The 12,109-nt window shown below is 37.8% G+C and overlaps 1 protein-coding gene across 2 annotated transcripts in view; it reads left to right on the top strand.

Moving 5' to 3' along the window:
* Positions 1-12,109, top strand: part of LOC138316622 (pleckstrin homology domain-containing family M member 1-like) — a 57,465-nt gene that overhangs the window by 30,615 nt on the left and 14,741 nt on the right. Inside the window, exon 11 of one of the 2 annotated variants that reach the window (XM_069258299.1) lies at positions 5,045-5,122. The exons of the other annotated variant lie outside the window; for it this stretch is intronic. Coding sequence (XP_069114400.1) covers positions 5,045-5,122 — 78 coding nt within the window. The remainder of the gene's footprint in view (positions 1-5,044; positions 5,123-12,109) is intronic. 2 annotated transcript variants of the gene reach the window in all.

Raw genomic sequence — 12,109 nt, 5'->3', positions numbered from 1 at the left:
TTCCCAATGAGGTGTTTGATATGTATGAATGTTTATAGAATTCTTAATTTTAGCTGGCCCATTTCCTTGTTTCAGGTTTCGGTCTCCGATCTCAATGAAAAATTTGTCTATGGGGGTTTTAATTGATGCCGAACAACATGCAAACATTTTCGTATAGATTTTTGGTATTCCAAGATGGCAGATGGCCCACTTCCTGTTTTAAGGTTTCAGTCTCCGATCTCAATGAAAATTGGTCTATAGGGGTTTTAATTGATGCCGAACAACATGAAAACATTTTCGTAAAAATTTTGGTATTCCAAGATGGCCACTGGCCCACTTCCTGTTTTCAGGTTTCAGTCTCCGATCTCAATGAAAATTGGTCTATAGGGGTTTAGGACAGGACCGAGCTAAGCCCCATGGGGATAGTAGGGTGGAGGTCCAAAATGGGAGCTTTGCTGAAATTTGGCTTTAAAATCTGACTTCTCCTCATATTAATCCTTGAATGGGTTACAACCCTATATGGATGAAGGGCTACCAAGTTTGTTCAACAAATGACATTTACCTATTTCAGAAACTTACATATTCAACTAAGGAGTTCCTTGTATTGTTTATATTAATCTTTAACCAATACCTTATACTGTGACTTTGTTGTTTTGTGCCATGAGTCAGATGACCGTTAAGGCCCATGGGCCTCTTGTATATAAATGAGATAAATCCGACCCCTAGGGGCAGAGGGGCAGGGCTCCAAAAGTGCTAATTTTCTTAATTTAAGCTAGATCCTACTCCTCCTTCATTTCCTTGGATGGATTTCATCCATATTTGGTGTGAAACATAATTGGGGAAGGACAATCATATATTTTATAAATGAGCCTGGTTCGACCCCTAGGGGCTGAGGGGTGGGGCCCCAAAAGGGCAAATTTTCTTAATTTTAGCTTTAAAATCCTACTCCTCTTTCATCCTTGGATGGATTTCATCCATATTTGGTGTGAAACATCATTGGGGAAGGACAATCATATTTTATATAAATGAGTCTGGTCCGACCCCTAGGGGCTGAGGGATGGGGCCCAAAAAAGGGCAAATTTTCTTAATTTTAGCTTTAAAATCCTACTCCTCCTTCATTCTTGAATGGATTTCATCCATATTTGGTGTGAAACGTCATTTGGGAAGGACAATCATATGTTATATAAATGAGTCTGGTCCGACCCCTAGGGGCAGAGGGGCGGGGCCCAAAAAGAGGAAAATTTCTTAATTTAAGCTTTTAAATCCTACTCCTCCTTCATCCTTGGATGGATGAATTTCATCCATATTTGGTGTGAAACATCATTGGAAAGGACAATCGTATTTTATATAAATGAGTCTGGTCCGACCCCTAGGGGCTGAGGGGTGGGGCCCCAAAAGGGCAAATTTTCTTAATTTTAGCTGGCCCACTTCCTGTTTTCAGATTTCGGTCTCTGATCTCAATGAAAATTGGTCTATTGGGGTTTTAATGGATGCTGAACAACATGCAAACATTTTCATAAAGATTTTGGTATTCCAAGATGGCGCCGCTGGCCCACTTCCTGTTTTCAGGTTTCAGTCTCCGATCTCAAGGAAAATTGGTCTATAGGGGTTTTAATTGATTCAGAAGGGGGAACTTTAGGTGAGGACAATCATGTTTTATAAAGGACCGAGCTAAGACCCATGGGGATAGTACGGCGGATGTCCAAAATGGAAGCTTTGCTGAAATTTGGCTTTAAAATCTGACTCCTCCTTATATTAATCCGTGAATGGGTTACAACCATATATGGATGAAGGGCTACCAAGTTTGTTCAACAAATGACATTTACCTATTTCAGAAACTTACATATTCAACTAAGGAGTTCCTTGTATTGTTTATATCAATCTTTAACCAATACCTTATACTGTGACTTTGTTGTTTTGTGCCATGAGTCAGATGACCGTTAAGGCCCATGGGCCTCTTGTTTGATAAAATTTGCATTTGGCAACTTGCTACAGATACTGAAAAATTATATTTGAAAATCTCATAACTTCTTTGATCTATGTTGAAACGAGACTTCAACGGGACTGAAATCTCAGAAGAATACATCCTTAATATTGTACGATTTTAAATTTGCTTTATTAAATAAAAGGCTACAAAAAATACTTCTGTAATAGAACTTTAAACACTATCATACCAAATATCTTATACCACTTATAAAACAATGTTATTCTATGCTAGCAGTAATCTTCCCTCACCATCAACAGTATACACTGACCATGTGGTTTAGACCCATGTGGTACAAGCTGTACCAGAGGCTGGTCACTATGCACTATAAGTATAGTCCCACCTACTCCCTTATCGGCTTAATTGCCAACCACCCGGTTTTTGATGCTGTGAAACAGCATTCTTAGGTACGCTCAGAGAGCCTGTACACATCAAAACAATGAAACCACTCCGCGATGAAAATTAAAAGTTGTTTTGTTCATTTCACGTAATACTTGATGGTATGAAAAAAATAAAACCCCAATATTCAAAACCACAGACATAGAATTTGTACATACGTATACACCACGGATGGAGTGTTTTAAGTGTTCAGTTGGGACTCTATTATATTTGTATTACTCCGAGAACACTGGTCTCCCGAAAATCACGAACAACGCCTTAATTCTTCGCTGTCTTCCTCCGAGACAGACTTTCGCTGGATTTTGGATTGTGTATGTTTATTTAAATTTTACATAATTTATGCTAATGATCGATTATTGCAATCAAATGTTAGGAAGGTAACTGCAAAAGAAAGTTATTATAACGCTTATAAAGTTTTTTTTGTGTTGGTTGTATTGACGAACTATATCTGAGCTATTATTGCGCAGTAAAAGTTAATAGTTTTGAGTACGTGCCTTCTCCCTAAGCTTGATCTGTCACTGGGAGTTCTGTCTTTTGTTTATGGACAAATGCAGAATTTTGACAGGGAAAAAGTACCAAATCTATCAACATAAACTTACAAAATATAATGATGATGTAGATCTATTTATGTACGAGCAACTTAAAGTGACAAATGAACTTATATTGCCGTGTAATGTACGGTAGCCTTATGAAGACTTGCTAAAGTCCGATGTCTTGCAAGAAGTTTTCTTGATGATAGCGTTCTTATGAATTCAAAAGAAATTTGACTGTGATAAGTAACCAAATAATGTACCCTTTACTTCACAAACGTATATGGCCATGTTTTATTATAAGTCAAAAGTCGGCAAAGTAAAACTCACGATAAATGTTCTGCACAATAATATCTCGCCAACCAGTTACTGTTAGGCTTACGAAGACTTGCTAAAGTCCGATACATTACTTGAAGTTTTATTGATGTTAACGGCTAGCGTTCTTGTGAATTTAAAAGAAATCTGAGTGATATACGTAATGAAATAATGTACCTTTCATTTGGCAAAAGTATCTGGCCATGATTTATTAGTCAAAAGTCGTCAAAGCAACCCATGTTAGTTTTCTAAAAAGGAAACCAAAATATAATGTTAGTTTTCTAAAAAGGAAACCAAAATATATCCGGATATGGTAATATTTCTAATGTTATATTTTTCCGAAAATGTTCTTCAATGTTAAGTGGATATTCAGATACGAAAATGTTTACTTATTATTTTTTTGTCTTTTAAAATACATTGATGAAATTGATAATTTAGCAATTAATAAAGAATTATAAAAAAAAATGACTACTCAGATTCTGAACAGTTTCTTTGGTGTTGAAATCGTTATTTCAAAAATAATTTAGAAATAAAATTTATTACAGTTATTTCAGGATAATAAGTTATTCAACTTATTGTTCTTGAAAAACTTCAAATATCATAAAATAAATACGGTATATCGTAAACATTTTTTTTTATTAAACTCCGAAATTCAACACAGTATACATAGTTTACTATATTCTATATTTAAATGAAAAACCAATTTCTTTATTCCTTTGTTTGAGTCCTTCATTCACAGCATCTATGAGTGGCCTTGGCACTTTGATTTAAGTAGGTCGTGCCCGGCCTTTAAAACTAATTGATTTTATTTAAGATGTGATTTATGCTCGTTTTCAAAAGTGTGAATATTAACATTTGTATACCTCTTGATAAAACATCCCTCATGAAGATACAAGGTTAAGAATATATCTTTCAATAGAGTACATCAGATTCAATAGAGTACATCAGATTATACTGTAGATGGTGAGGGAAGATTACTGCTAGCATAGAATAACATTGTTTTATAAGTGGTAATCTGATGTTAGTTCTTAATCAATTCACAATTTGTTAGCTTTGCAAATAATCGTATGATGTAAATGCAGTAAATTGATTCAGAAACAGCAAGATACTTTGCAATTGACAATATTATGCTCTTAAATTTCCTTTGAGGTGATTGTCTAACTAACAGTAACAGGCTCTGCTAAATACTGATTGATGATTTCTAAGGCTTAAAAATATGGGGGTTTGAGATCCCAAAACGATTTGGATAAAGTACAATTTACCGTTGATTTGTCACGGCCCTCTTTCCAGTGATTATGACGTCAGAAGATGGCGTCACAAATTACAATCACCAGTAAATTGTACTCATTAGAACCCACTTTGTTTTAGGAAGGTATTGAAAATTTGATTCCAATTGATGAAGTTCTTAAAAATTCTCATACCAATATATAGATGAAAACGAATAATTTGAAAATGAGTTTCATTCACTGTAAAAAATATTCTTAGCTTGTGTTGATGTTAACCCTTATAACTTAAGGAGAATTTTTCTTAAAAAAAATTGAAAGAATTTTTGCAAAATATGTTATGGATAGAACCAATTTTCCATGAAAGCATCAAGTATCTTGTCAGGATTTTACACATTTAGCTTTGTAAAATATAAAAATTTTAAAGTGAAGTGATTTGTAAATGTACTAAGGGGGTATATTTCCTAAAATGCCCGCTCTATTTTTCTTCCTTGCTTCATTCTTCCCAAATGTTTTTTCCTACCCCTTAACCCTGCTCCATTGCCCACTCCTAACCTATTATAATTTGCTAGGCTTTTTGCTGACCGTATCCTTGCTTTTTTGTTGATTTACAGGAAGAGAAAGATAATACTGCTGACGACTTTGAAATAGTGTCGGCTTATAGTTACGCTTCTCATCAGAAGCTCAACCGAGTAAGTCTCTATTTCATAACTGAATCTGCATGTAGTTATACTTCTTTCACAGTCTGATTGGATCTTTTTCTCTAATACAAGCTTCATTAGAATTAACCTATGTATTAAAAAACTGCTAAAATCTGCATGGTCTTCTAGTTATACATGCATTTATATATTTCATTTTTCATTTAATGATACATGACATTGTACAGTATAACAGGTCTATACTGGATGCCACTGGGACTAGCATATTTGAACGGTATAGACAGGTTCTGGATTATACAGAATTGACTAATGATTAAAAACAATAATGCCAAACAGTAATGCTGGAATAAACAGTGATCCAGATTATACAAGGATCTGTATTGACAGGTTATACTGTACATTGTATTACCGTAGGGTTTTTGTGTAGATACATATATAATTACATAGATATAACACACTATGTACTTTACTAATCATATTTAAGAGAGTTTGTATAGTAAAACCAGCCTAATTTAATTATCACCTTTGTATTGAAACCACTTGCTTTATAAGGCAACTTTCTTTGGGTTATTGTTCTGTATGACCTATTTCAGCACACTTTGACTTATATATGAAGATTGCTTGACTCAATACAAAAATCTCACAAAAATAAAGTTGACTTACACCATATGAAACATTTGATTTATTTGAATATTTTATTTACACAGTGTTTTTAAAACAAACTTAACTAGAAATAGATAAATCAATATGTTCACATCCTTCACCTGAAATAAATATTAGATGACTACATGAATTGACGGATTGCCAGCTGTCAATCAAACCATATTATGACTTTGCATTTTGTATGGTGTATGCTACAATGTTTGCCCCGACATTGAATAGGTACATGAGCGTTTGCGAGCAAGAGCTGTGGCTATAGATATGCTGCCTGGCGATTGGTTGATTTCCGCCGTCCGCCGTCCGCCGTCCATAAACTTTTCACATTTCAATCTTCTTCTCAAGTTTGACCAGTTGGATTGAGCTGAAACTTATCTTTAATGATCCTGAGATGGTCCTGACCAAGTGTTGTTATTTTTCGGGTCAATCCGAAATCCAAGATGGCCACCACAACCGCCATCTTGAAAACACATTTTGAACTTCTTCTCAAGTTCTACCCGTGCGATTTGGCTGAAACTTGCATGAAATGATCCTGACATGGTCCCAACAAAGAGTTGTTATTTTTCGGGTTGATCCCAAATCCAAGATGGCCACCACAGCCGCCATCTTGAAAACACATTTTGAACTTCTTCTCAAGTTTTTCAGGTGCGATTTGGCTGAAACTTGCATGAAATGATCCTGACATGGTCCCGACAAAGTGTTGTTATTTTTCAGGTTGATCCGAAATCCAAGATGGCCACCACAGCCGCCATCTTGAAAACACATATTGAACTTCTTCTCAAGTTCTACTGGTGCAATTTGGCTGAAACTTGCATGAAATAATCCTGATATGGTCCCAACAAAGTGTTGTTATTTTTCAGGTTGATCTGAAATCCAAGATGGCTGCTACAGCTGCCATCTTGAAAACACATTTTGAACTTCTTCTCAAGTTCTGCCTCTGCAATTTGGCTGAAACTTGCATGAAATGATCCTGACATGGTCCCGACAAAGTGTTGTTATTTTTCAGGTCAATCCGAAATCCAAGATTGCCACCACAGCCGCCATCTTGAAAACACATTTTGAGCTTCTTCTCAAGTTCTACCATTGCGATTTGGCTGAAATTTGCATGAAATGATCCTGACATGGTCCTGACAAAGTGTTGTTATTTTTTGGGTAGATCCGAAATCCAAGATGGCTGCCACAGCCGCCATCTTGAAAATACATTTTGAACTTCTTCTCAAGTTCTACTGGTGCGATTTGGCTGAAACTTGCATGAAATGATCCTGACATGGTCCCAACAAGGTGTTGTTATTTTTCGGGTCGATCCGAAATCCAAGATGGCTACCACAGCCTCCATCTTGAAAACACATTTTGAACTTCTCAATGTCTACCGGTGCGATTTGGCTGAAACTTGCATGAAATGATCCTGACATAGTCCCAACAAAGTATTTTTACATCTCTGGTTGATCCCAAATCGAAGATGGCTACCATGACTATATCTATTTAATTTCCTATATGTTTAGGCCCTTGGGCCTCTTGTTTCCGATAAAATTTGTTGAAAGAAAGTGAAAATGATCCTGACATGGTCCTGACAAAGTGACACCATATATAATTAATTTTACTATTGCCAAGGTAGTCAGATGAATGTTAAGGCCCTTTGGGCCTATTGTTTTTAGCTCACCTGGCCCGAAGGGCCGGTGAGCTTATGTCATGGCGCAGCGTCCGTCGTCCGTCGTCCATCCGTCCGTCCGTCCGTCTGTCCGTCAACATTTCCTATAAATCGCTACTTGTCCTAGAGTTCTGCATGGATTGTAACCAAATTTGGCAACAAACATCCTTGGGGGAGGGGGAACAGAACTTGTATAAATTTTGGCTCTGACCCCCCGGGGGCAGGAGGGGCGGGGCCCAATAGGGGAAATAGAGGTAAATCCTTTAAATCGCTACTTGTTCTAGAGTTCTGCATGGATTGTAACCAAAATTAGCCACAAACATCCTTGGGAGAAGGGGAACAGAACTTGTATAAATTTTGGCTCTGATCCCCCAGGGGCAGGAGGGGCGGGGCCCAATAGGGGAAATAGAGGCAAATCCCTTAAATCGCTACTAGTCATAGAGTTCTGAATGGAATGTAACCAAATTTGGCCACAAACATCCTTGGGGGAAGGGGAACAGAACTTGTATAAATTTTAGCTCTGATCCCCCAGGGGCAGGAGGGGCGGGGCCCAATAGGGGAAATAGAGGTAAATCCTATAAATCGCTACTTGTTCTAGAATTCTGCATGGATTGTAACCAAATTTGGCCACAAACATCCTTGGGGAAAGGGGAACAGAACTTGTATAAATTTTGGCTCTGATCCCCCAGGGGCAGGAGTGGCGGGGCCCAATAGGGGAAATAGAGGTAAATCCCTTAAATCGCTACTTGTCATAGAGTTCTGAATGGAATGTAACCAAATTTGGCCACAAACATCCTTAGGGAAGGGGAACAGAACTTGTATAAATTTTGGCTCTGACTCCCCCAGGGGCAGGACGGGTGGGGCCCAATAGGGGAAATAGAGGTAAATCCTATAAATCACTACTTGTCCTAGAGTTTTGCTTTGATTGTGACCAAATTTGGCCATAAACATCCTTGGGGGAAGGGGAACAGAAATTGTATAAATTTTGGCTCTGACCCCCTGGGGGCAGGAGGGGTGGGGCCCAATAGGGGATTTAGAGGTTAATATTAAAATTCCTTCAGAAAAGAAACCATGAACCTGTATTCAGAACATTACTTGGCATTACAAACCAGGTGAGCGATACATGCCCTCTGGGCCTCTTGTTTCACTTTTCAAAAATACAAAAAATGGTGCAATAAACAAAAATAAAATATCCCTACTGTTGCATATATCTATTCCATCTATCATGTCGAAACTTGACTTTTAATTTTTTAGGTTACCTGAGACGAAGTCTCAAAGTGATCTATTCTAATCGCCTTTTGTCTGTTGTCGTGCGTCGTCCGTCGTGCGTCGTATGTCCGAAAACAATTTACATTTTCGACTTCTTCTCCAAAACTGCTGAAGCAATTTAAATGAAATTTTGCACAAACCTTCTAAGGCATAAGGCCAATCAAAATTGTGAATTATATGGTCCCCACTTCTCAGGGGGCTGTGGGAGGGGCCAAAAGGGGTAAAATTGAGTAAAATTTCAAAAATCTTCTTCTCTACTCACAGTTGTGGTAGACTCATAGATATAATGGTCTTAAGGTCCTTTACAAAAATTGTGAATTATATGACCCTGGGGTCTCTAGTTTCCCTCTGGGAGGGGGTTAAGACTATAGTTTATATTGGGAAAACATATTTTTGCGCATTTTTTGGTCATTTGTAATAGGAAATGAGTCAAATGTTGTCAGAATTATCAGTATGAAATGGCCATTTAATCCTATTAACAAATTTTCTATGACTGACCCCCTGGGGCAGAGGGGCGTGGCTAAAAAAGGGTCAAATAGGCTAAAACTTCAAAAATCATCTTCTGAAATTCTGGAAATGGTAGAATCAAATACTTTTCATAAATAGAAAGGTCTTAAGGCCCTTTACAAAAATTGTGAATTATATGACCTCGGGGTCTCATGTTTCCCCCTGGGGAGGAGGTCAAGTTTACTATAGTTTATATAGGGAAAACACATTTATGAGCATTTTTGCTCAATTTTCATTGGAATTAGTCTGAGATAGCATTTTAATATCATATACATATTGGTCCAGGCTGACCCCCTGGGGGCAGAGGGGCGGGGCCAAAAAAGGTCAAATAGGCTAAAACTTCAAAAATATTCTTTTAAAATTCTGGAAATGGTATAATCAAATACACTTCATAGATGAAAAGTTCTTAAAGTTTGTTTATAAAAATTGTAAATTATATGACCCTGGGGTCTCCTGTTTCCCCTTGGGGAGGGGGTCAAGTTTACTATAGTTTATATAAGAAAAACACATTTATGAGCATTTTTGCTCAATTTTCATTGGAATTAGCCTGAGATAGCATTTTAATATCATATCCATATTGGTCCAGGCTGACCCCCTGCGGGCAGAGGGGCGGGGCCAAAAAAGGTCAAATAGGCTAAAACTTCAAAAATATTCTTTTAAAATTCTGGAAATGGTATAATCAAATACACTTCTTGGATTTTGATAGTTAAAGTTTGTTACTGCTATTTCTCAAAAAGTACAGAAGGGATCTTTCTCAAATCTCATATGTCGGTTCCCCTAGGACCCTTGTTGTGCATATTGCATTTTGGGACCGACTGGTCAACAAGATGGCCGACAGGCAGCCATCTTGGATTTTAATGGTTAAAGTTTGTTACCACTATTTCTCAAAAAGTGCTAAAGGGATCTTTCTCAAATTTCATATACAGGTTCCCCTAGGACCCTAATTGTGCATATTGCATTTTGGTACCGATCGGTGAACAAGATGGCCGACAGTCGGTCATCTTGGATTTTGATAGTTAAAGTTTGTTACTGCTATTTATCAAAAAGTACTGAAGGGATCTTTCTCAAATTTCATATGTCAGTTCCCCTAGGACCTTAGTTGTGCATATTGCATTTTGGGACCGACTGGTCAACAAGATGGTCGACAGGCGGCCATCTTGGATTTTAATGGTTAAAGTTTGTTACCACTATTTCTCAAAAAGTGCTAAAGGGATCTTTCTCAAATTTCATATACAGGTTCCCCTAGGACCCTAATTGTGCATATTGCATTTTGGGACCGATCGGAAACAAGATGACCGACTGATGGCCATCTTGGATTTTGATAGTTAAAGTTTGTTATCAATATTTCTCAAAAAGTACTGAAGGGATCTTTCTCAAATTCCATGCATAGTTTCCCCTTGTACCCTAGTTGTGCATAGTAAATTTAAGGACTAATCCATAATGCCTTTCGGCACTGATTGGTAAACAAGATGGCAATCCGGCCGCCATCTTAGATTTCATTGTTGAAGTTTGTTACCACTATGTCTTAGAAAGTACTATAGCGATCTGTTTCAAATTTTATATGTAGTGTGTTTGAACAAGTTTGAAAAGCAGGGAAAAGATCCCTCTTTCCATTGTCAGACATAGATCATTCTTTGGTGGGCGCCAAGATCCCTCTGGGATCTCTTGTTTAAAATTAGGATCGTTCAGTTAACCTTAAACAGACAAATTTTTTTTTTTGACCTTATTTACTTTGTTATGCATGCTGTTTCTACATGTATATGTGCATGTATATGTATACAATTTAGTTTATTAGCCCACCATCATTATATGGTGGGCTATTCAAATCGCCCTGCGTCCGTGGTCCGTCGTCCGCCGTCCACCGTCCGTCGTCCATCCGTAAACAATGCTTGTTATCACTATTTCTTAAAAACTGCCGCAGAGATTTTGCTCAAACTTCACATGTAGGGTCCCCTTGGTTCATATTTGTGCCATACAGATTTTGAGGCTGATCGGAAAAACAAGATGGCCGCCAGGCAGCCATCTTTGATTTTGGCAGTTGAAGTTTATCGATATTTCTTGAGAACTGCTGAAGGGATTTTGTTCAAACTTCACATGAAGGTTACCCTTGGTCCCTAGTTGTGCCATACAGATTTTGAGGCTGATCGGAAAAACAAGATGGCTGCCAGCCAGCCATCTTTGATTTTGGCAGTTGAAGTTTGTTATCGATATTTCTTGAGAACTACTGAAGGGATTTTGTTCAAACTTCACATGGAGGTTACCCTTGGTCCCTAGTTGTGCCATACAGATTTTAAAGCTGATCGGAAAAACAAGATGGCCGCCAGGCAGCCATCTTTGATTTTGGCAGTTGAAGTTTGTTATTGATATTTCTTGAGAACTACTGAAGGGATTTTGCTCAAACTTCACATGGATGGTACCCTTGGTCCCTATTTGTGCCATACAGATTTTGAGGCTGATCGGAAAAACAAGATGGCCGCCAGGCAGCCATCTTTGATTTTGGCAGTTGAAGTTTGTATTGATATTTCTTGAGAACTACTGAAGGGATTTTGTTCAAACTTCACATGGAGGTTACCCTTGGTCCCTATTTGTGGCATACAGATTTTGACGCTGATAGGAAAAACAAGATGGCCGCCAGGCGACCATCTTGGATTTTGATAGTTAAGGTTTGATATCCCTATTTCTCAAAAAGTGCTGAAGGGATCTTTCTCAAATTTAATAAGTAGGTTCCCCTAGGGCCCTTGTTGTGCATATTGCATTTTTGGACCAATCGGTGAACAAGATGGCCGCCAGGCCGGCATCTTGGATTTTGATAGTTAAAGTTTGTTATGGCTATTTCTCAGATAGTACTGAAGGGATCTGTCTCAAATTTTATATGTAGGTTCCCCTAGGGACCTAGTTGTGCATATTGTGATTTGGGACCGATCGGTCAACAAGATGGC

The sequence above is a fragment of the Argopecten irradians genome, chromosome 1 (genome assembly GCF_041381155.1).
Source record: "Argopecten irradians isolate NY chromosome 1, Ai_NY, whole genome shotgun sequence".
In the NCBI taxonomy this organism is placed as follows: Eukaryota; Metazoa; Mollusca; class Bivalvia; order Pectinida; family Pectinidae; genus Argopecten; species Argopecten irradians.
The sequence above is the reverse complement of the archived record's forward strand: the minus strand, read 5'-3'. Positions and strand labels throughout refer to the sequence as shown.